Source organism: Vanacampus margaritifer, chromosome 1 (assembly GCF_051991255.1).
Source record: "Vanacampus margaritifer isolate UIUO_Vmar chromosome 1, RoL_Vmar_1.0, whole genome shotgun sequence".
Lineage (NCBI taxonomy): Eukaryota > Metazoa > Chordata > Actinopteri > Syngnathiformes > Syngnathidae > Vanacampus > Vanacampus margaritifer.
The window spans coordinates 6,164,542-6,188,768 of NC_135432.1; the positions used below are offsets into that span (position 1 = coordinate 6,164,542).

Genomic DNA, 24,227 nt, shown 5'->3' on the forward strand with positions numbered 1-24,227 from the left:
ACGTATATCTGGAATGAGTCCCCTATGGAATGTCGTGTGGTGAAAGTAATCATCCGCAGCAGAATGACTGGAGGTGGAGGTGGAGCGGAGGTTTCGCCGTTTGCACCTGCAGATTGATATGGCGCAAAATGGCAGCCGCCGACGAAGGTGCATTTTGAAAGCCTTATTAATTCGCGTAACTCTTGCGGCGCCGTCCATTCACGGGACTCTGTCATTGTACCGTAGCGGGTTCTGATGATGATGATGATGGTGATGATGATGATGATGATGATGATGATGGTGTGTACGTGCGCGCTCCCGTCAGCCAATCACGACGCAGCAGCGGGGGAGGGGGACGGGTGGAGGGGTGACGACAATGCCTGTAACGTCACTTTTCTCTCAGTCTGCACCGCGGCATCACCAGAAGGTCCACCACGGACTCCCGAATCGGTTTTTTTGGGAACAGCTCGTTGGAAAAGAAGCTTTTTGAAAAGCATCCGTTCACCCTAAAGCACCGGCTCTTTTTCGTCTAACGGTCCTCCATGAGATTCTTCAGGCTTACCTTCAAGTGCTTCGTCGACTGCTTCTGAGTCTCCTGCGTCCCACGGCGCCTGCTGACATTTAAAAAAATAATAATAATAATAATCATCTCTCGGCTGCTGTCAAGTGTTCCAACGTGTGATTTGAAAAAAAAACGATTTCTTAACATTCTTAATTGTATTTTTGATATTTCAAAGAGGCGGAATAAACTGAGAAAATCAGAAAAGAGGGTGCCTCTCTTGGCACGTTTACCCCCCCTCGTCTAAAAAAAAACAACAGCCAGCTTGCTTCCCACCCAATTTAAATTTCATACTTTTTTTCTGGGCAGTTCAACAAAATGTCAGCTGAGATGGGAGAAAGTAGTCGAGGTGAGTATTTTTTTTAAATTATTTAACATTAATGGATTGAGTCACATTTTATGCAAAGCGCCACATCAGCGTTTCAGTACTCAACAAAATCTCACATATACTTTGGTTACGGATACAAAACCTTTTTTACATATTTGTGGATCGAAATACATTTGTATAGCTTTGGCGCAATAATAGCCCCGTAAAAATGGATGAAAACAGCCAAATCTTTTCAAACTTTCTTGTCACTTTAACATGAATGTCGCAAATCTGTCAAATGAATCGGTCTGCCTCACAGTCAGAGGTTGTGAGTTTGAATCTATAGTTTGCACACGTTGACGTTTGAATGGCTTTTTAACCACATATTTATTCGACCTTCTTTTTACATTCCAAAAACATTCATTGACAATCGATGCGAATGGTTGCGATCTGATTGACTGGTCAGCTAAAATGGGCTCCAGCTCACACGTGACCCTGAATAGGAAAAGTGACTAAAAATGAATGAAAGGGAATGAATTTCCATTCAACGATATTTAACATGACTGTCGCTTTTCCGCGTCCATTTTTTTCCCCTCCCAATGCAGATTTGCACCCAGCATGTAGCCACAGCCATTCCTTTACCTTGCCCACTTTATTGCTCTTCTGATCACACACGCACACGCACGCGCACACACCAAACTGCTCTGATCTGGATTGAGCTGCCTCACTTTGCGTCCACAAGCGTCAGCCGCTCGAATAACGATGCACTTGTGCGCCCCGGGATGACTTTGCCAAAAACGCTCCACTGAGATGCACCCAAAATATCGGGAAAAAAAAGAAGAAAAAAAAGCGATCTCGGTTACGAGCAGCAGAGAAGCCCGAGGTGCAGATAAAGCGTGGTCAGTCTCAGGCGCTGTGCTGCAGCACACCAATCATCCTGACTGAGATGCAGACAGGCACAATGAAATGTCGGGGGAGGGTTTGACTCGGTGATGACAACGGAACTGCAACATGAGTATAAACACAACAATTTATCAGACGAGCACGATCGAGAGAGGATGTCGAGTATTTCTTGAAGCCTGAAGCGATGTTTTTCTCTTTCCTTCCATCCGCAAGCTGTGGTTATAAAAAAGTATACACACCCCTGTTCAAATGCCAAGTGTTTCAACTATGATAAATGTCATTCACTGCCATTGACGGCTATAGACGTCAAAAATTCATTTGAACTATTTCTATTAGTTTTTAAAAAAATTATACTTTTGTTAACAAGAGTATGAAAACCTTTTTTTTTATTGTTCATTTAGAACATATATAAAATGTGTGATTAATTGTGAGTTAACTAGTGAAGTCATGCGATTAATTACGACAAAAAAATGCAATCGCCTGACGCCCCGAATTTTTTATTATCTTTAAGTCGCGTCAGGCGATTACATTTTTTAATTGTAATTAATTGCATTACTTCAATAGTTAACTCACGATTAATCACTAATTTTATATCTGTATTTCTAAAAATATATATATATATATAGGTTTTCATACTCTTGTTAACAAAAGTGGAAAAAAATGTTCAACTAATAGAAATAGTCCAAATGAATTTTTGACGTCTATAGCCGTCAATGGCAGTGAATGAGTTAATAATATCCAGAGATAATGTGGTTGCACATCATATTTCAGATGCTCTAGTAGGCTTTTCCTATCGCTGACTAATATTTAGAACTGCTCATAATTCCCTCCACCTTGTCGAAGGCCCACTTCCAAAAGGTTTAGTTTAGGTCCAATGCAATGCAACACTCCTTATCAACTGTTTTTAGCTGGAAATTGAAGAGCCACAAGGTGGAGAGAATTTTGAACGGTTCCAAAACCTCCATGCTTCTTGTAGGGAGAAAAAAAAAAAGTGACAGGAAAAGCCTACTGAAACAGCTGAAATTTATTTGGCGTTACCCAAAGGCACTTTAAATGGTGGCAGGTGTGTGCAGACTCATTCGGAACACCGCCTTATCTCCAGTTATAAGAGGGTGTGCACACTTGTGCAAACACATTATTTCACTTTGTATTTTTACTTCCCCTCTCTAAATGAAAAAAAAAAATAAACAAAATAATGGAATCGTACAGGTTATGTAGGTCACACTAATGTTGAGAAAAGTTTGGAAATTATTTCTCACGGTGCCATTTTTCCCCCAGATTTTTCAGCTGGGGTGTGTAGACTTTATATACCCATAGATGGTTAATGCAGTCCTTCTCAACTCGGGAGGTGGGGGCGAGGGGTATTGTGGGTACGATACGGGGGGGGGGGGCATATGCCCTCCTTTAGTTTGCCATTTGAGAATAAAGTGTAATTGCACACCCACTACAGTAGGTGGCAGTGGCACTCTCGCTGTCTGTAAGAGTGCAAGGAGGAGGTGTACTTACAACAATTTCATAGACAAATATTATGAATTTATAGTCCAGGTGGAGAGTTGGGGTGGCGCAAGCCATTTCCTTCCTGGGAGGGGGGGAATAATTGAGAAGCAGCGAGCGTTAATGTCACTCGTGATGAAGACTATTCATCCGGTTAACGATCTTTCCCGTCTTTTCCCATCCAGGTGAAATCAGCCTCCCTCAGTTGGAGGCTGGGGAGATATCCGAAGGTGAGGTTGGGGGATCAGCTCACCCCCTGGTGCAGGTGCCTGGGGCGGGCCCAGGCTGCGGCGAAGGTGGCGGAGCCGGTCCGCCGCAGATCCCGGACGGTGCTGTTGCCGGCGCTGATGCGTTGCCGGCTGTGGAGAGAGAAACCTGGACCAGACAAATGGACTTCATCATGTCCTGTGTGGGTTTTGCCGTGGGATTGGGCAACGTGTGGCGCTTCCCTTACCTTTGCTACAAGAACGGAGGAGGTGAGCTTTGATGTGTAACACACACACACACACATGACATGTTAGCATTGACAAACTGGGGCAACGTTTTTTTTTTGTCATTAATCATTTACAGTATTAAGCAAGGAATCAAAGTTTATCAGGAGAGGGTGTTTGAAATGGAGCGCACATGCAGAAAGTTGGCCCACATTGTGGCTGAGGCTGTGCTGGAATTGCAGGGTACACCCTCAACTGGTTGCCAGCCAATCACAAGGCACATACAGCTGACATTAAAAAAAAAAAAGTCTACACACCCCTGATAAATAATTTCAGAACTTATTCCACCATTAATGTGACCTATAACCTTATCTACTCAATAAGGGAAGTAAAAAGATAATAACTGAGGGGGGTGTGGATTGTGTCCAGAATTCACCAATCGCATTCATTCAACTCACGGGAAAATGCGATTCAGCAGTCAGCAAACACACTCTAAAAATAGTACAACCATACTTGGGTCAAAAATGGACCGATCCACTACTTGGATCAATTTGACCCGACTCTCTGGATCATTTCATTAAAAAAACAAACAATTTTTTAAAATTAGGCCCGTCAGGCGATTACATTTTTTAATTGTAATTAATCACATGACTTCACTAGTTAACTAACGATTAATCACACATTTTATATCTGTTCTAAATTTACAATATTTTTTTTCTAGGTTTTCATACTCTTGTTAGCAAAACGTTTATAGCCGTCAATGGCAGAAAATGAATAAAAAAAAAAAAAAGAAGAAGAAAAGATAAAAAATTTGGAGCGTCAGGTGATTAAAATTTGAATCATAATCAATCACACGACTTTACTACAATAAAAAAAAAATCTAGCTTTTTATACTCTTTTTAACAAAAGAGGGGGAAAATGTTAAACTAATAGAAATTGTTTAAATGAATTTTTGACGTCTATTGCCGTCAATGGCAGTGAATGAGTTAACATTGTGCTTGCGGAATATGACTAAAGATGCTAAATCGATCTCAGTGGGCGGCCATTTTGCCACTTACCGTTGACTGAAAATGACATCACAGTTGCTCATGGATCAGGACGGCTCAGCTTCAGCAAACAGGTGAGATACACGATTGGTCATTACTTGAGCCCTGAACAGCTGTGATGTCATTTTCAGTAGACAGCAAGTGGCAAAATAGCCGCCCGAGATGGATAAAAAGCAGGCGGTTCTTGCTGCTTTATGCATATAACACAATATTTATGAGAATGTTGTGTTTAAACTAGCGGGGTAAGTATTCTTTTTATGTTGACTTCTTTTTTGAGTCAACAACTGCACTTTAAATGATTTTTAACAAATGTATTCATTACAGTTGTTTGGCCATGAAACAAAAGCAAGCTCACGGTTGTTGTAATCTTACAACACGCTGTCGTAATACAATGCAAATTTGTTTAATGTTTGACTAGTCGTTTACTACCTGCTGTAAGTTTAAACATGAACAAGAGTTGCGCCATTGATGCATATTCTGCGGTTGGCAGACGGGACAAGGTCGTGCCTCCGGGGCGGGTATTGTCGTGTTGTCAGTTGCACGGGTGCTATTACCTTATTCACTGCCATTGACGGCTAAAAATGTTTTGAATCTGAACTATCTCTATTAGTTCAACATTTTCCCCCATTTTTTTAAAAAGAGTATGAAAAACTAGAATTTTTTTATTGTACATTTAGAACAGATATCAAATTTGTGATTAATCGAGAATTAACTAGTAAAGTCATGATTAATTACAATAATTTATTTAAAAATCTTTTCTTTTAAAAAAAAAATCATTCACTGCCATTGACGGCTATAAACGTCAAAAATTAATTTGAACTATTTCTATTAATTTAACATTTTTTCCACTTTTGTTAACAAGAGTATGAAAACCTTACATTTTTTTCATTGTACATTTAGAACAGATATAAAATTTGCGATTAATCGTGAGTTAACTAGTGAAGTCATACGATTAATTACAATAAAAAAATTAATTGCCTGTCCCCCTTAATTTTTTATATATTTTTAAATGAATATTATGGCAGTGAATGAGTTAATGAGCACTTTTACCATCTGATGAGATAACGAAGGCGTCGGCTATGTAAGGTTTTGTCATGTGATTAATTACGATCAATTTTTTAAAATCTTTTCTTCTTCTTTTTTTAATTAATTCACTGCCATTGACGGCTATAAAGGTAGAAAATTAACTATTTCTATTAATTTTACATTTTTTCCACTTTTGTTAACAAGAGTATAAAAACCTTAAATTTTTTTCATTGTACATTTAGAACAGATACAAAATTTGCGATTAATCGTGAGTTAACTAATGAAGTCATACGATTAATTACAATTAAAAAATAATAATTGCCTGTCGCCCCTAATTTTTAATATATTTTTAAATGAATTTATGGCAGTTAATGAGCACTTTTACCATCTGATGAGATAACGAAGGCGTCGGCTATGTAAGGTTTTGTCATGTGACAGTAAAGTAGACCAACAAAGTATTATTGCCCGGCTGTGAGCACGTAGCGAAAATGCCCCCTCGCCTCCATTCACTTGATTATAGCCGCTTAACAGATGTACACGATGTCCTGCAGTCACACACACGCACACACACGCCTCTCCCCGTGTCCTTTCCATTTTCATCCATGCCAACGTGTCCAATGGTAACCTGCTGAGATTATTGCTTTTGCCCTTCTCTTAACCTGGCCCCGCCCACTTGTCCATATTTTTTCGCGATGTGCTTGTGTTGAAATTAAGGCCAATGAGCGGTTGTGTGTGTATCTTAGTCTTAGTCCAGCCCTCTCTCCGGCTTGTGTGTTTGTCTCGTGACCCACAGCTCTGATACCCACATTCTGGTATCGAATAACAATGGCCTGCTTCACACAGAACCCCCCCCCCCCACCCCCCTCTCCTGCCCTGCACTCTTGTGGCTTTATGTAGGTGCTCTCTCTGTGCCTGATAAGATGGCATTGGGATACACAATAATAATGTCCTCTTTCTCGCCCTGCGCGCATCCGCTAAACAATCTCATTGTGTGTCCTTGACCAGCCTAGAGTTGACCTTCCAACACAGCAACCGTTTCAGATAAGAGCTGAGTCCAACTCCCACTCGATCACCCCATGTACTAATGTCCATATTTATTTATCTTGCGACGCTGCCTGCTGTGCACGGTCCAGTTCTGATCAGAGAGGATTTACTCAAGCCCATTAACTCGTTCACTGCCATTGACGGCTATTGACGTCAAAAATTCATTTGAACTATTTGTGTTAGTTTAACATTTTTCCCACTTTTGTTAACAAGAGTATGAAAACCTAGAATTTTTTGGATTGTTCATTTAGAAAAGATATAAAAATTTTGATTAATCGTGAGTTAACTCGTGAAGTCATGCAATTAATTAATTACAATTAAAAAATGTAATCGCCTGACGGGATTAAAAAAACGAAAAGATTATTAAAAATGAGGAGCGTCAGGCGATTAAAATTTTGAATTGTAATTAATCGCATGGCTTCTATTGTACATTTAGAACAGATATCAAATGTATGATTAATCGTGAGTTTATGATTAATCGTGAAGTCATGCGATTAATTACAATTAAAATTTTTAATCGCCTGACGCGATTAAAAAAAAGAAAAGATTATTAAAAAATGAGGAGCGTCAGGCGATTAAAGTTTTTAATCCTAATTAATTGCATGACTTCACGAGTTAACTCACGATTAATCACACATTTTATATCTTTTCTAAATGCACAATCCCAAATATTCTAGGTTCTCATACTCTTGTTAACAAAAGTGGGAAAAAAATGTTAAACTAATAGAAATAGTTCAAATGAATATTTGACGTCTATAGCCGTCAATGGCAGTGAATGAGTTAAAGGACGCAGTTCGCCATAAATTGGGCCAATAGGTTGGCTTGGGGTGTCTCTGCGAAAGCCTTTTTCTCCACTCATTCCATTCACGCCTCCCATCTCATCTGGTGCTCTCGTCGCTGTCTCCCCCCCCACCCCTGTCTCTTCTGTTTGAGTCACGCTCGCCAATGTTGCCTTATAAGGCTGCGGCTCTCCACTCCCGGAGAACGACACGTGAATGAGGCACAAATTGTCAATCGATAACTCGGCTCCGGTGCCAGTCGGCCTAATGTAGATCGCCGTGTCGTTTATTTATTTATTTTCCCTGCTTTTGCCAGTCCACCCCCCACCCCCCCTCGTCCCACTTTTTCAGCCTCCCTCCTCTATGATCCATCCATCTTTCCCTCCTTTGCTCTTAGCCAGCCTGTGCGCTGCGTCACAGGCGGTCACATGACCGGCTCATTGCAATTCTATCCAAACGACATTTTGGGTTTGAATTGCCTCACGCCCCTCGTTTTTGCTCGGTTGTGTCTTTCTTATTCACAGGATGCTTTCTATAGGTGCAATGTGAAAAGAAGCGAGCTCCGGGCCAAATCCCGCCCGCCAATCAAAACAAAACAAATCCTAGCTTTCTCTATCAGGACTAAGTACTCATGACCAACTTCCATCATCCCTTTGCTGTCTCTGCTCGCTTGCCTCTTTATGCGTTTCAGGACCAACGAGCACAGTGTGTTTTTCTCTTACCTACATTTGCATTTAAACACTTCCCAGCTTGAAGTTTTGCTCTCTTTTTGTTGTGGCTTATGTAACACCATATTGCAGTCCATAATAGTTAAATAGTACGGGTGGGAATCTTTGAATGTCTCACGATTCGATTCTGATTTTTGGGCCTGCGATTCGATTCAGAATCGATTTTCGATTAAGAACGATTTTTGATTCAAAATGATTTGATTAACAATGATTTTTGCTTCAATCTATAGATGTGCGAGGAATTGTAATGATCTACTCCAGTCTGACTCGCTAATGCTAACTAGCGCGCTACTCGCGGCACTTTTATCACTCAAAAGAACGGCTCCACACTGCAAAAAAACAGCTTTTATTGGAATAACTTGATTGTGACTTTTTCCTTATACTCTCTAATGAGGCTACAACTTAACAGTGTATTAGACCGTGTGGCACCACACTGCCCCTAAGTGGCCAAATCGGGTACAACATGAACAGCGCTCCAAATAAAGGCACACACAGACAAAGGCAAGACAGTATAAAATAATTTAAATAAAATCGGTTTTGGGACATTTAAAATCGATTCTGAATCGTACTAAATGAGAATCGCGATTCTTATGAGAATCGATTTTTTTGGCACACCCCTATTAAATAGTATCTGTTATATGCTGACGCTACATATGTTCATCCAGGTTTTCCTTCTCAACATTGCACACGTAATCAAAGTGGATATTTCATGTTATTTTTTGATTAACAGGTACAATTGTTTGGTCTCGTTCAAATAGCGAGAAATGCTGATTGGCCAATTTGTTACGTTCAAATAAATACCTGCGTCTGATTTCGTAAGAAGAAATGCACATACATGGGATGTATATGTCTATCATACAGTTATGAGATTACATTAATAGGAAAGTAAGATAAGTAAGATCATTTAGTAAATTATATTTCCAACAGGGAGACCATGTCCATTTGTAACATAACTCCGCCTTTCACTGCTTTTCACTACACACGGAGTATAATGTTTCAATAAACCGATAAATCATCCAGCCCAGTACATCGGCTGATATGAAGACTTTTTAAAAATAATCATAATTGACGGGAGTTTTCCCAATTAACTTATTCACTGCCATTGACGGCTATAGACGTCAAAAATTCATTTGCACTATTTCTATTAGTTTTACTTTTTTTTTTCACTTTTGAGTATGAAAACCTCTTTGGACTAATGCCGAAACATTACCATTGATTGCATTTTATCATTCAAACTCAGTTTTACGAATATCATTTGCCAATTTTATGGCTACTACGACGGCCACATCCAATATGGCTGATGTGCTGACCTATCGTTCTGAACTGGCCACCCGGTTCAACGGGTGTCTGCAACAGCAATAAAAAGGAATAAAAGGAACACAAAATGGTGCAGGTTCTTTTTATGAAACCGGTTCAAATGGTTCTTTAGTGGCCGATCCAAATGTAATATCTCCCTCCTCACATACCGTACAGCGATTACGCCAGGGACAGCCTAAATGCGTAATGTACAAAAACAGGAATGTTTCTTTAGTGTTGGAAAGCGATCCTTGTTTTCCGCGTGTTCGTAATGTTGATTCTCAGAATCAGACTGGAGATCGGTGAATCAGGTTCCTTCGAAGGTTTTATTTTCAGAAATTTCTGAGACACACAAGATGGTACACTCAATCAGTGCGGTTCTCCTCGTGTGTGTGGTTCCTCCCACTTGCCGTCGCCATTAAACTTCCAGCATTCCAAAAAGCCCTTAGTTATTATTATTATTATCATTATTCATGTCTAGTGTACATTAGTATGGTTTAAATCTTCCATTTCAATTGAACTTGCTCTCTGTACATCACATTTCAAATATAATTCTGTCAAAGAGCTCTGTTTCTGTCAAATACTGTATTCCGCCTGTATTTCATATCTCTTTGTCGTAAGCCAAAAAAAAAAAAGAAGTTATTTTATTCATTACATACTATATATATTTAAAGTATATTGGCAAAGGCCTCCCAAAAAAAAATCAAAATTTCCCGGCCTGATATAGTTTCATGTGACAAGCTGTTGCTTTAAGCGACTACTTCAGGTCAGAGGCTGCATCAAAGCTGAAGCTCTAGTATGGAGGGGAAAAAACTTTCCCCAAAAAAACTAAATGTATAAGTACGTTTTTGGGACCATGGCAATATTTAAAATATAACGTTTTTATACGTTTTTTGGGAGCAAATGTAATATTTATCTTGGGTCTCATCACAAAAACCTGGCAGTTGAACAGGGGTGTGTAGACTTTTCCTAGCCACTGCGGATATGACAAATGGATGTGTTTTCTGTCGCAGGTGTGTTCCTCATCCCTTACCTGCTGATCGTGTTCATCGGGGGCATCCCCGTCTTCTTCCTGGAAATCTCTTTGGGGCAGTTCATGAAGCAGGGCGGGGTTTCCGCCTGGAACATCGCACCCCTTTTCAAAGGTTGCCGCTCAGTGTCAGACAGGAGGAAGTACGCAGCGGACGTCATTTCATTCATTCATGTCCTGATCTTCCTCCTCTCCTGATCAGGTTTGGGCTTGGCCTCAATGGTGATTGTGTTCTTCTGCAACACCTACTACATCATGATTCTGGTGTGGGGTCTCTACTTTCTCTTCCACTCTTTCACCAACCCGCTCCCGTGGGCCACCTGCGGACACACTTGGAACACCCCCAACTGTACCGAGGACTTCCGCCGCAGCTGCCACAACCGCAGTGGCGCGCAGACCACCAAGCCCCTCACCTCTGTGCTTCCACCGGACGCGTCCGCGACCCTTTCGTTCCTTAACAACAGCTGCGTGGAAACGGAAGGCATGCGCTCGCCGGTCATCGAGTTTTGGGAGTATGTCGCTCTTCTCCGCTCATTTGATGCTAATGTCGCTAATAGTAGCGGTCATAGTTGAATGATTCTGCTACATCATGATCGTTGAGTGATTCTGACGAGAATACAAAAAATGGCTTCAGAGTATTACTGACCCTTTAATGACAACGATTTGGTTGTAGATTTGGAATTGTTGAAGCTTGTGTTCTCATCCCCAGACGCAAAGTTCTCCGCCTGTCCGGCGGTATTAATGAACCCGGGGACATCAGCTATGAAATGGTGCTGTGTCTCCTCGCCACCTGGGTCATTGTTTACTTCTGCATGTGGAAGGGGGTCAAATCTACGGGCAAGGTAGGCTTCATCTTGATTTGCAAATGACTAAATCGTAATTACCGATGTAACATTTTGGGTTTTACGGAGCATAGGTCAATTATCGTGTATTTATATCCAGTCTCTTTCCGCTACCAAAGTTATAGGCTGTATTTCTGTCGTTAACCTGAAAGCTGAAATAATTGTGGCATTTTGCCCTTTGACCCCCAATCAGCTTTGGTGTCGTGAGAGGATCAGTGTCTAGACTGAAACCCGTAACAGCTCACATTCTTCTGCTTATTGTGGGGTTGTTGTTTTTTTTTAATCATGGAAATGTGCACTTCAACTATTTTAGTCAGATAATAATTATACAGTAATCCCCACCTCCATTGTGGGATGTCGCGTTCCAACCACGCGGCATATTTTTATATCATTTACAGCACTTTGAAATATATTTTTTTAGGTATTTAAAGACACTTTTAAAACAATATTAACACATAATATATTGACAGAAAGCAATAGCATTGGATAACACAAGAATATTGTACAAACACAGTAAAAAAAAAAAAGGAAGAAAAATAGTCACAAAGCGTAACCCGCAATATAGCGGGGGATTACTGTATAAAAATGCACTGATCCCTTATGGCACGCTCCAATAAACAATTTTCAGAGCGTTGTATTGTTGCAGCTGCTCAATGCATTGCCATGCTTAGTAGCTACAATGTATGGAGAGTCTAGTTTGTGTCTCCACTATCCAGATTTCAAAAAGGCAAGGGGAAAAAAAAAAGAGAAAAAAAAAAGAATGAGAATCAGCTAACCTGCTTGTAAGCCGATTAGCAACGTTCCACCATGTAGATATTTGCAATTTGGAAAGAGGCCATACTCACCCCCCCCACACCCCCCAGATCAAGGCAAATATGTGCTTTTCTCAGGAGTTGACTTTTATACTGACTTAGCTGAGACTGTTAGCGGGTAGCAGGGGCAGCGTTTTTGGACGTTTGAAAAGGTCTGCCAAAAACCCCTGCTATTGCAGGAGGTTTACAAATTGTCTGGCTTTCCATTTTACAGGCTACCTTTTCTTCAAAGTAACTTGACAGGGCCCATTACACATCTTCACCGAGGACCTAATGGGCTTAAGACTTGAGTATTTACAAAGCAGGTAATTGCTTAATCAAAGTGATAAAAAAACATACTTTGGTGCAGTTACATTTGACCATAACAAATAAACCACATAGCCTGTTTCTAGTCAATACAAATGTATCTTATTATGCATTTCATTTAATGTGGCAAGTTTGAATGTCTTCAACAGTTTACTGTTAATTTTCACTATGTGAGTTCTGACTTCAGTTCAACTTCACCTACCCATCAAAATCCAGCACATTTCGCCCGTGTCTCCTGTTCATTGTCTGTATTTTCCCCTCTTCCTGTAGATTGTGTACTTCACAGCTCTATTCCCGTACGTGGTTCTGGTTGTTCTTTTGGCCCATGGTGTCACCCTACCTGGAGCCTTAGATGGGATTATATACTACCTGAAACCCGATTGGTCCAAACTAGGAGAAGCGCAGGTACGCTCATATTTCTACTAAATCCTGGCTTCTTCACGAACACACGGCTGAATTTGACATCCAAGCCTGCCATTCAAAAATGTTGTTACGCCTTTGTGGTAGGTGTGGATTGACGCTGGCACCCAGATTTTCTTCTCTTATGCCATCGGACTTGGTGCCCTGACAGCGCTGGGCAGCTACAACCGCTTCCATAACAACTGTTACCAGTAAGCCCAAACACTGTGTGAAAGCAGACCCTCACCGACACTGGAATTAACCCCACATAACTCAAGCTTTCTGTGACCTTTGACCTGAGGACTACAAACATAATATTTGAAATGTGGAACACAAAACCAGTGCGTTTTTTTGCAGCTATGATTGTTTCATTCTTAGTTTTAGTCTTTTTGGATGAACATTTGAATCATTTCTCTATATGGTAGTCAAAAAGGTTTTATTCTAGTTTCAGTCACATCATTAGACAAAATACTCCTGTTAAGAAAATAGTATGGCCTTAACTTTAATACAAGTACACTGTAAAAAAAAAAACTATTTTGCTAACGTTATTTAAGCTTCATTTAAACAGATGGGGAAGAGAAACAATTCCTAAATGTGTTTCAGTGTTTTAGTTGACATTAGCACAACAAAGCTAACTTTAGCCTAAAGCTAGGAGCAGCGCATTTGCGCCACTAGTAATGTGGGAAAACTTTAAGTTAACAATGAAATTGATCACAAGCCGAATGTCGAGGACTGTTGACTAACATTATAAAGATTTGTTAAGAGGACTTTTTGTAACTTACTTTCAAATCAACATCGGCGTGGTTATAGTCTACATTTTGAATGTCTGGCAGACCGGCTCTCGTCTCGTTAATGAAAAAAGCAGATGGTTTTAGTATCTTAACGTTTGTTGCTAGCATATTTGGAAAGTGTGTAGTTGGCGGGCTACAATATAACCAGAATGTCCCGCATCTGGCATATTCTCAGCTTTTGATTGGTTGCTGAAAGAGGAGTTCAGATCTTGAGGTGTGTTAGCTTAGCTCTGCTAACCAAACAGTCTTAGCTAGCTCGTTAATGTATTGTACATTTCGTTGCTGTGACTCAGCGTTTGGATTTTGTTTGTTTGCTACTTACAAGCAGTGATATCTGTGGACTGTTACCCCACAGTGGAAATATCGTGTGTCGGTTTTCATAAATAGACACAGTAGACGGTTGCAGTAGTTTACTGTAGTTAGCTTACACTCGGAATTGAGCTGCTGTGTGAACATAGCCTACCAATATCTAGCATTGTGTGGCGTAGCAAGTTTACGTGGCTGTTAAGTGTTGTTGTAATTGTTTATTTAACGCTAAGTGTGGCTAGAGAAGACATTTAATCGGCGGTCTAGATTTGCGCTGCTGTGTTAACCTCAACCTCCACTGCTCAATTGTTTTGATTACGCACGTGCATTAGGATTCCCCCGAGTGCTCTCAGACATGACCGGACATGCTTCTGCTGGATGAGTGAGGCTCGCAGCTGTAGCAATTTATTAATGACCCATCATCAATTAATACCATTCTTTTCCTCTGTCGGGGATGATTTTTCTTGATTCGTTGCCAGCGCATTCAATTCACTCCATTGTAATAGCGGTAAAAAAAAAAAAAAGAGAGAGAGAGGGAATTTGAGTTCATAGTTTCCATATTTATACAAGCATGTGTGTTTCATCCTGCGATGGGATATGTTTAGATCCATGAGGTCTTTCACCCTGCCTCCCCTCACACTCGGAGCCAAACTCGCCGTTGCCATATTTGCAGTGCATCACCACAAGGACAACAGCAGCTTGTCGAGATATATTTATCTACTCTTCATCCCCCATTTATCATCCTAGCCCCAGCCTTTCTCTTGCCAATAATTCTTGTGTCCTGCCTGTCATGTTTCAACATATTAGGAAGCGTACTTTTCCTCACTTATAATCCTATTTGTGCGTTGTCTTGTTTCTTATCTTTCTCCAGGGATGCGTTTGTGCTGGCACTCATTAACAGCGGAACCAGCTTCTTTGCCGGCTTTGTTGTGTTCTCTGTGTTGGGTTTCATGGCTGCGGAGCAAGGTGTGGACATCAGTAAGGTAGCCGAGAGTGGTAAGTACACGGAGTATGCGGAGAAACACGACATGGAAAGGCCCTTTTTTTTTACATCGGGTTGTTTGTTAATGTGTAGGACCCGGCCTGGCGTTTATAGCCTACCCCAAGGCTGTGACTTTGATGCCTCTCGCACCACTATGGGCAGCACTCTTCTTCTTTATGTTACTCGTACTTGGCCTGGACAGTCAGGTAAGGTATTCTGCATCAACACCTCTTTCTTTACTTCTCATTTTCCTTCACATGACTGCAGTCTGTACTCCGCTTGTCCATTTTTTTTGTGTTGCATTTCTGTGTTAGTTTGTGTGTCCGTTTGTGCCTACATCTATTGTCATTTGTCTGTGAGCTTCTGTCTCATTCACACAGTCATTCTACTGTCCATTCATGCTCCCTCGCTGGCTATTCTTTGCCCGGTTTCTTGTCTGTGCAGAATGGATCATGTGTCAGTAACGACTACAGCTGTTACCCTTTCAGGTTATTTTGGAGGTTGACCCTCATGATATGCTGAAACGTTCCCAAGATGATACCTGGAGAATTGTAGTCGGTACTACAATTGTGTCAATGTCAATGTGTCATCGGCATTGCCGTCCGAATGAGTTTTGAATTGCAGTTGGGTTGCAGCAGATCTAACAGGACCTTGACTTGATTGGCTAAATTGTGGCGTATGTACCGTATCACTCGGGAGTCACCAACCTTTTTGAAAAAGAGCTACTTTTTGGAAACTGATTAAAGCGAAGGGCTACGAGTTTGATACCACTTTGGATATAAGAAATGTGTTCAAATGTACATTAATAATGGCATTATCAAGGCCTGACTTATTTAATTGGCCGATATTAGCTCTTTTAAAATACATGTACCGGTAGTCCGAAATCAGCAACAACAAAAAATTTAACCCCTCTGCGTTATTTTATTTTGAAATGGCTTGGTCAGAACCAACAAAAAGCCAAAAAATGGTCAAATAACGCCCGGGGTTAACAATTATTTTTATTTATTTATTGATTTGTCTACACTTGAGCACACTACAACATAAGACAAAGATAATAATATTCAACCCCCTTGGAAAAAAAAAGGGCAGGAAATCAGCCAATTTATGCTAATTTTCCTTTCTGTTGTAAAGTTAAAGAAATACCAAAGTATTGTAAAACAGTCAAATGTTCTACCTGTACGTTATATCTTTATTGTTGTTTAGTCGGTTATCTGAATTCTATTCTCCAAAATACCGGAATCAAAATCAGAATAAGAAAAAAAAAATCCATATCGGTCAGGTTGACCGTTCGTGAATATAATTAATAATAATTATGAAACAGATCACTATCTCTAAGCAGCATTTTATTTTTATAAATATCTGCTAGTGTTTACATTTTCAAATAATCACTACTCTCAAACATTCGTGGGAAATCACAGTTGTCCCGTAGCTGCTGAGCTATTTTTAGAACAGGCCCACTCACGTGACCCGTGGGGACTACCTGGAGCCCGCGCGTACCCCGTTGGTGACTCCAGCCAAATCTATTATTGTGTATGAAGAGCTGTTCAAGTAAAAGGAAAAAAATGAACTAAATGTGAGACTGACAATTTTTTTACAGTTTTGTAGCACTATCTTGCATCTTGTGAGTCGCAGTCATAAATTCACTCTTTTTGTTTCGATATGACTCTTATCTACTACCCTGCTCTCATTTGCCATTTTATTTCAAGTTTGTCGGAGTAGAGGGTCTGATAACCGGCGTCATGGACATGCTTCCTCCCAAGTCCGCCCTGGCCTCCTTGCGGCGAGAAGTGGTGGCAGCCATTTGCTGCATCATCTGCTTCTTCATTGACATGTCCATGGTCACAGAGGTACGAACTCCCGTTCATAACTTTACCGTTATCCACTGAGAGCCATTTTAAAGTTGGCAGCAAATGATCATATTAAACGTTGAGAAATTGGACAAAATCCAGGTCTTATTGCGATCAAAGTCCACTAAGGTTCCTGTTGGCAAGATTATTCATTTATAGCTCGCCACCAAAGTACGGATTGGTGTCATATAAAAAACATTGATACAAGCCGCGTTTCCACCGCAGGAATTTCGGGGTAAATTTACGGGGCCAAACCCCGTATGTGCGCGTCTCCGCCGCAGGAGCTTTCCCAACCGGGCCACATTTACAGGAACTTACGGGGGACGAGCTGAGGTCCTACTCGAGGGTAGGTACCCGATAAACTCCCAATCGGGCTTACGTGCTGATTGGCTAAAAATGATTTAGTGTCAAAAATGATCTTAACTTCATGCGCGACGATTTTGCATTCTCGGCTTAAGTCTCTTCCACCAAAACAATTCTCTTAATAATCCTTTGACTATTTTCGTTCCACGCCGTCTCCTCTCACTCAAACCATCCTTCCACGCCAAGAACATAAAAAAGCTGAAAAAAACATTGTTCAGATTTTTGCGGCGCCGTGCTTAGGTGACGTCACAGAAACCGTCGCAAGGCGATTGCGCGTCGATCGAAACTCGTGACTTGCGAGTCAGCCTTTTCAAATTCTTCATCTGGACGCCGTCTCCTCTCACTCAAACCATCCATCCACGGAAAGTACATCAAATAAAAAGCAGAGAAAAACAGAAACCGCCTAAAGTTTTTCTCTTTCCTGGTTGTGATTTTTGTCGCTTGGGTGACATCACGGCGCTAACCGTCGCACGGCGTTTACGTGTCGATCGAAACTCGTGACGTCCCGAAATGGGTCGTACTCCGCAGCGGAGATGCCGCAGCCACAGGTGGGCCGACTGAGAGGGCGGTTCCTGTGAAAGCCCCCCCCCCATACCCGAACGCCATGTGGTGGAAACGCAGCGATAGGTAATCTTTATCTAGAAATTTGAAATGATTTATCCTTGAAGCTGCTTTGAGGAGGTTGACACGTCTCAATAGGCACACAAAACCATTTATGGCATGACTAAGCAGTTGCAAAGCTCCAAATAGGTCACGTATAAAATATTAACTGCAAATTTGGCATGTTTTTTTTTTCTGGAGAGCTCAGTATTGTTAATTCGGTAATTTTACCGATTTGACATGTCATCATCATTGCTCTTTTTTTTTTTTGTATGTGGGTGAGTATGTGTATGTGCGTGCGTGCGAGTGTGTGTGTATTCATTAGTTCACCTAAAACCTATTAAAAAATCCCAAACCGTTCACCTAAACCCAACACTTCCAGCCAGAGTCGTGAGGCCGTCAGGAGACCCGAGGAAGGATCAAAGAAAATTTGCCATGTTAACTACGCTCATGTTATTTCTTCCTGCCAGGGAGGGATGTACGTCTTCCAGTTATTTGACTACTATTCTGCCAGCGGCATCACTCTGCTGTGGCAGGCGTTCTGGGAGTGTGTGGTGATTGCGTGGGTCTATGGTAAGATACGAGCCGCGTCTTGATTAACAATCAATGCCAGCAGACTTTCACGATGTTTTTGGAACCTCTTGACAGGCGCCGACTTTATAGCTGTCAATGGCAGTGAATAAATAAAAAAAAGAAAAAAGATTATTAAAAATTCGTAATTAATCGCATGACTTCACTCGGTTACTCACGATTAATCACAAATTTTATATCTGTTCTAATTGTACAATAAAAGTTTTTTTTTTTATAGGTTTTTATACTCTCATTAACAAAAGTGGGGAAAAAATGTTAAGCTAATAGAAATAGTTCAAATGAATTTTTGGCATTTATAGCCGTCAATGGCAGTGAATAAATAAAAAAAAGAAAAAAGATTATTAAAAATTCGGAATTAATGACATGACTTCACTCGGTTACTCACGATTAATCACAAATTTTATATCTGTTCTAATTGTACAATAAAAGTTTTTTTTTTATAGGTTTTTATACTCTTAACAAAAGTGGGGAAAAAAATGTTAAGCTAATCGAAATAGTTAAAATTATTTTTGGACGTTTATATTGTCAATGGCAGTGAATAATTAAAAAAAGAAAAAACATTATTAAAAATTCGTAATTAATCGCATGACTTTACTCGGTTACTCACGATTAATCACAAATTTTATATCTGTTCTAATTGTACAATAAAAGTTTTTATTTATTTATAGGTTTTTATACTCTTGTTAACAAAAGTGGGGAAAAAATGTTAAGCTAATAGAAATAGTTCAAATGAATTTTTGACGTTTGTAGCCGTCAATGGCAGTGAATAAATTAAAAAAAGAAAAAAGATTATTAAAAATTCGTAATGAATCGCATGACTTCACTCGGTTACTCACGATTAATCACAAATTTTATATCTGTTCTAATTGTACAATAAAAGTTTTTTTTTTAATAGGTTTTTATACTCTTAACAAAAGTGGGGAAAATGTTAAGCTAATAGAAATAGTTCAAATGAATTTTTGACGTTTGTAGCCGTCAATGGCAGTGAATAAATTAAAAAAAGAAAAAAGATTATTAAAAATTCGTAATTAATCGCATGACTTCACTCGGATACTCACGATTAATCACAAATTTTATATCTGTTCTAATTGTACAATAAAAGTTTTTATTTATTTATAGGTTTTTATACTCTTGTTAACAAAAGTGGGGAAAAAATGTTAAGCTAATAGAAATAGTTCAAATGAATTTTTGACATTTATTGCCATCAATGGCAATGAATAAATTAAAAAAAGATTATTAAAAATTCGTAATTAATCGCATGATTTTACTCGGTTACTCACGATTAATCACAAATTTTATATCTGTTCTAATTGTGCAATAAAAGTTAGTTTTTTTTATAGGTTTTCGTACTCTTGTTAACAAAAGTAGAAAAAAATGTTAAGCTGATAGAAATAGTTCAAATGAATTTTTGACGTCTATAGCCGTCAATGGCAGTTAATGACTTAAAGAGGAAAAATCGCATGTCATGATCTTGTGACCTCACGTCGTCAGGCGCCGACCGTTTCATGGACGACGTGGCCCGTATGATCGGCTATCAGCCCCTCCCCTACATGAAATGGTGCTGGTCCTACATCACGCCACTTGTCTGCGTGGTGAGTATATTTTGTATTGTTGTCGTATTTGCTGTGCCCGCTGGAGGCAAATGACATTGACGTCTGTTACTAGGGAGTGTTCCTGTTCCATGCGGTCAACTACAAGCCCCTAACCTACAACACTGTGTACACATACCCGTGGTGGGGTGAAATGCTTGGCTGGGCTTTGGCCCTTTCCTCCATGCTTTGTATTCCACTCACTGTTGTCTATAAGCTGCTGCGATGCAAAGGATCACTGCGAGAGGTCAGTATGTTTGACGGCATGTCCCGACAAGTTTTATTTTTTTTTTTTTCTCCTTGTTATCGTCAAACAAATCACAAAGAATGTGTGACCATAGTTACTGCTGTTTGCTACATGTCATTTTGGATGATTCATTAGACAGGATCTGTCAAATAGTTCTCCATCACTGTTGTTGAATCCAAGCAACCGGACTTGATGCTTCACCTTTCGTTTTTAAGAGGCTACTTTAACGACTGTACTCCCTGAAGCTGGTAGTCAGGTCAGGAAGTCATTGGGTTTTCATGGTGCTATAGATAGTATTCACATGACATCACGTGCCCCACATTGTGTGCCGTTCACGGGTCCATGGAATGTCGAATGGGAACGGACAAGGAAAGTGTCCGGAATTGCAAAGATAAATCGAAAGGATTTCCAACCGACAAACTCTACTAGAGTGTGTTCTGGTCTGACCATTTTGATTAACCTGTGGGCAGTATTTTATTTTGAAATGGCTTGGTCAGAACCAACAAAAAGCCCCAAAATAGTCACAATAACGCCTAGGGGTTAAGGTAGGTACACGTAAGTGCCAATGTAAGATGGTAAAAACGCTTTTAACATAATGCGATCGTGATATATGTGAGCCGCTAGCCGTGGCTAGATCTGGCTAAAAATAGAGTGGTCAAGACGTTCGGTTTTGAGATCTTTCCTTAAGGTCTCTTATTTTCCTTTCCCAGCCGCTCCCAAGAGTTGAAATAGTTGTTAAAGTGTACGAAAACAAGTGACGAATCAACAATGTTGTTGTTTTTGTTGTAACATGCTAGCGCTAGTAGCTAGCGCGGTCGGGAAACTAGCTAACTAGCTAACTAGCTAACGCAAATGTTTGTAATTCAATCGATTCCACTAATCAAACATTTCACCATGTACCGCTGCAATGTAAGGCGCGTTGAGCTCAATCTTTCGAATGTGTCTTGCTTACACAAGTAACGTTATAGGAAGCTGGGGGTGACATTCATCAATAACAAAAGAACATTCCGTGTAAACACAATAGAAACACAGCTGAAGTCCGCTGGAAAGTTGACCCACCACGAGGGGCCGACTCGCGATCCCGTGACGTCAGTGAATGCTATCTATACATTTGATGCAGTTGGGAACAAACATCAATATGTGCTGGAGTCAGAAATAAGTCAAAGTGTTGTCACTGACATTTTGTGGTAAAAATCTCAACTATCGAACAATTGAAATGTCAACTGTTTGGCCAACAATATTCTTCTTATCCAGACTGGAGGGGTTTATTGACTTCCCTTATTGTTCACAGCATCATAATGTTATGTCATATGACACTTCTTTTACAGTCGACAGCAAGTGGCAAAATGGCCGCCCCGAGATGGATTAAAACAAATGCATTTTTGCTGCTCAACTCATATTCCACAAACACAATATTCATCAGAATGTCGTGTTTAGACGAGCGGCAACACATACACAATATGATCGTAAATAACTTGTTTTTATTTGTTTGTTTGTTTGGGAAAAAAAAAAAGTAAAAGAACATTTTTGGGTTGAGTCCCCCTTTAATCAATACTGATTGGAACATCAACCCAATGACATCACGGTTCTAAGTCAAAACATCTGTGCAGTAGCTTGATTCAAGTCTTGTCATGTGTTTCTATCTTTCCTCATGCAGCGCTGGCAGCACCTGACCACCCCGATTTGGGGCAGACATCACCTGGAGTACCTCGCCCCAGAGAGCGAGGCCAAACTGCTGCCCCCTGCAGGATCTAAAAACGACCACCTCTTCGAAAGTGCCGTCTGATCGTCGACAAAAAATAAAAGAAATAAAAAATAAAAAAAAGAGATTCCCCAAAACCAAGATCGCCCTCTTGTACATCAGCCGCTCCTTTTAACTAGTCCACCTGTTAGGAATAAAACGCAAAGCGCACCCTCAAATGTTAGAATACAGATGGACCAAATATGAATTGGAAAATAAGTGAGACACACACAACCTCTGTTGACAACTTGCCGTCACCTCTTCTACTCTCCTTTTTTATTTTAATTTTTCTGCTTCTCGTGCTGTCCTGTCTGGCGTGTGTCGTGTCCTTTGTGCTCGCACTTTAGCGCTTTCTGTCAGGGTGCAGCAGCTTCCATCCACGTCGATACACTCAAATCACTATGTGAATATTAAATGAAATTATTAGTGAATACTCACATCTGCTGCTAAAATGGTTGGGAGATGCGCGCGCGTGCGTGTGTGTGTGTGTGTGTGTATGTGTGCGTCAGTTTGGCAGCTGTCTCCACGTTGCTTTCCACCATCTGTATTCATGAATTGTACAAAAATCACTTTAAAAAAAAGAAAGAAGAAATGAAGACAATCCATGTCCAGATCCAAATGTGCTATGAGCCTACTGTATGTATCCAGTGTTTGTGTATGGTCTGTGATTCAGTGTTATCAATAGGACTGCATCATTATCAGTATTTCCCCCCTCAAGAAAGTTAGACTAGGATAAGAAAAATCACATGAATGGTGAGTTTGAACGGCTATTAGACTCAATAAAAAGCCCCAAAATGAACGCAGTTTTCTGTTTTATTAGTACGCATTTATACAGAAAGCCACTGAACCCTTTTAAGGTAATCTCAGTGCAGCAGCGCGATATCCGCCCGTGACAAAGAGGCTGTGTGTTTATTGAGCGACAAGTGTGTTCGCTTTATGTTCGTCCAAATCAATAAGTGCTTAGCTCACAAAAAAATAGAAAGGCCATAAAATAAAATGCCACCATGACACCGGGTCCCTTGAAATAGAATGGAGCTCAAGAAGTCAGCAGAATCAGATGTGTGAATACTGACTATAAATACACCCACGCTGAGTTCAGTAGTTCCTGCTGTCTTGAAGCATAACTATGAATGTAATTCGAACCTATTGTTCATCCTTTGCAGTCACAAATTATTTATTCAAGTTTACTGTATAGGACCCATTCAGATTGAATGGTCCAAACTTGACTTTATGATTAACAAATATATGCATCAATGGATTAGTTGTGGCACAAAACACTAAATGGATCCACTGACATTTTGCTTTTTTCTTCCACAGTCTATAAATACACACTCTTACTTGTCCTACATTCTCTTACTCAAACCTCTTCTGAGAGCCACAAAGTGTAAGCACCTTAGCGACGCTCAGGTGACTTATCTCATTAGACAATATCATAAAAAAAAAAACCTGTTGTCAGAGCAACAGCTCCCCGCGTTTCCATGACAACCATGCCAAGAGTGGCGGACTCTGCCTGTGGAGGGGGAGGAGACCACGCGGACCAATGGTGAGCGATGGAACGCCATCAGTACAAGAGCAGAACATGGCCAGTTGGAACAGGCTGGCCCCTGGTGGTAACATTTTGGTATTGCAGGTAATTTGGATAATCCATTTCAGCAAAAATGCATTTATTAGTATTATTTTTATGATTATTATTTGCTTAGAACATAACCTTAGCCAGCTGCCTAGGAAAGGATTTGATCAGTAGCAATTTGCCGGCCCAATTTAAAATCATTGTCTAATTTAAAACTCAAGTTTGATACTGTTAGTTTTAGATGAAGGCCCAAGTCATTTGCATTGAATGTTTGGAATTAATTGTCAATAGACAGTTCCAAACAATCTGGCACTTACGACCCCTTTGTGCGGCGAAAACAAACGGCGGATTGTATTGCTTTTGCCTCTATCATACAAACCACACACATTATTATAGCAGTCAAACACCATTTGAACCCATTTTCAAATCAAAATAATCCTCACAAATCAAATCACAACGATCCAAATTGCAATGCTTTTCAATGAGCGGAAAGCATCATTTCACCGAATTGACCGCCCTTTTCACTTGTGACGTAAGCAATAGGCAGCTGCATCGGCGCTGTCCGGTGCTGCATCTGTCACCTTTGCATGTGAAACATTTTTACCATTGGCATGCGGTC

At 40.3% G+C, this 24,227-nt stretch overlaps 1 protein-coding gene across 1 annotated transcript; it reads left to right on the forward strand.

Annotated features, from left to right (window-relative positions):
- The first annotated feature begins 369 nt into the window (after positions 1-369).
- On the forward strand, positions 370-22,837 carry LOC144053667 (sodium- and chloride-dependent creatine transporter 1). The gene is made up of 14 exons (XM_077568356.1): positions 370-887; positions 3,428-3,718; positions 10,606-10,737; positions 10,825-11,134; positions 11,332-11,464; positions 12,853-12,987; positions 13,090-13,193; positions 14,950-15,074; positions 15,154-15,266; positions 16,767-16,907; positions 18,341-18,443; positions 19,953-20,053; positions 20,127-20,297; positions 21,955-22,837. Exons 1-14 carry the CDS (start codon positions 857-859, stop codon positions 22,081-22,083), a joined length of 2,019 nt encoding a protein of 672 aa, XP_077424482.1. The 5' UTR covers positions 370-856; the 3' UTR covers positions 22,084-22,837.
- The last annotated feature ends 1,390 nt before the right edge of the window (positions 22,838-24,227 follow it).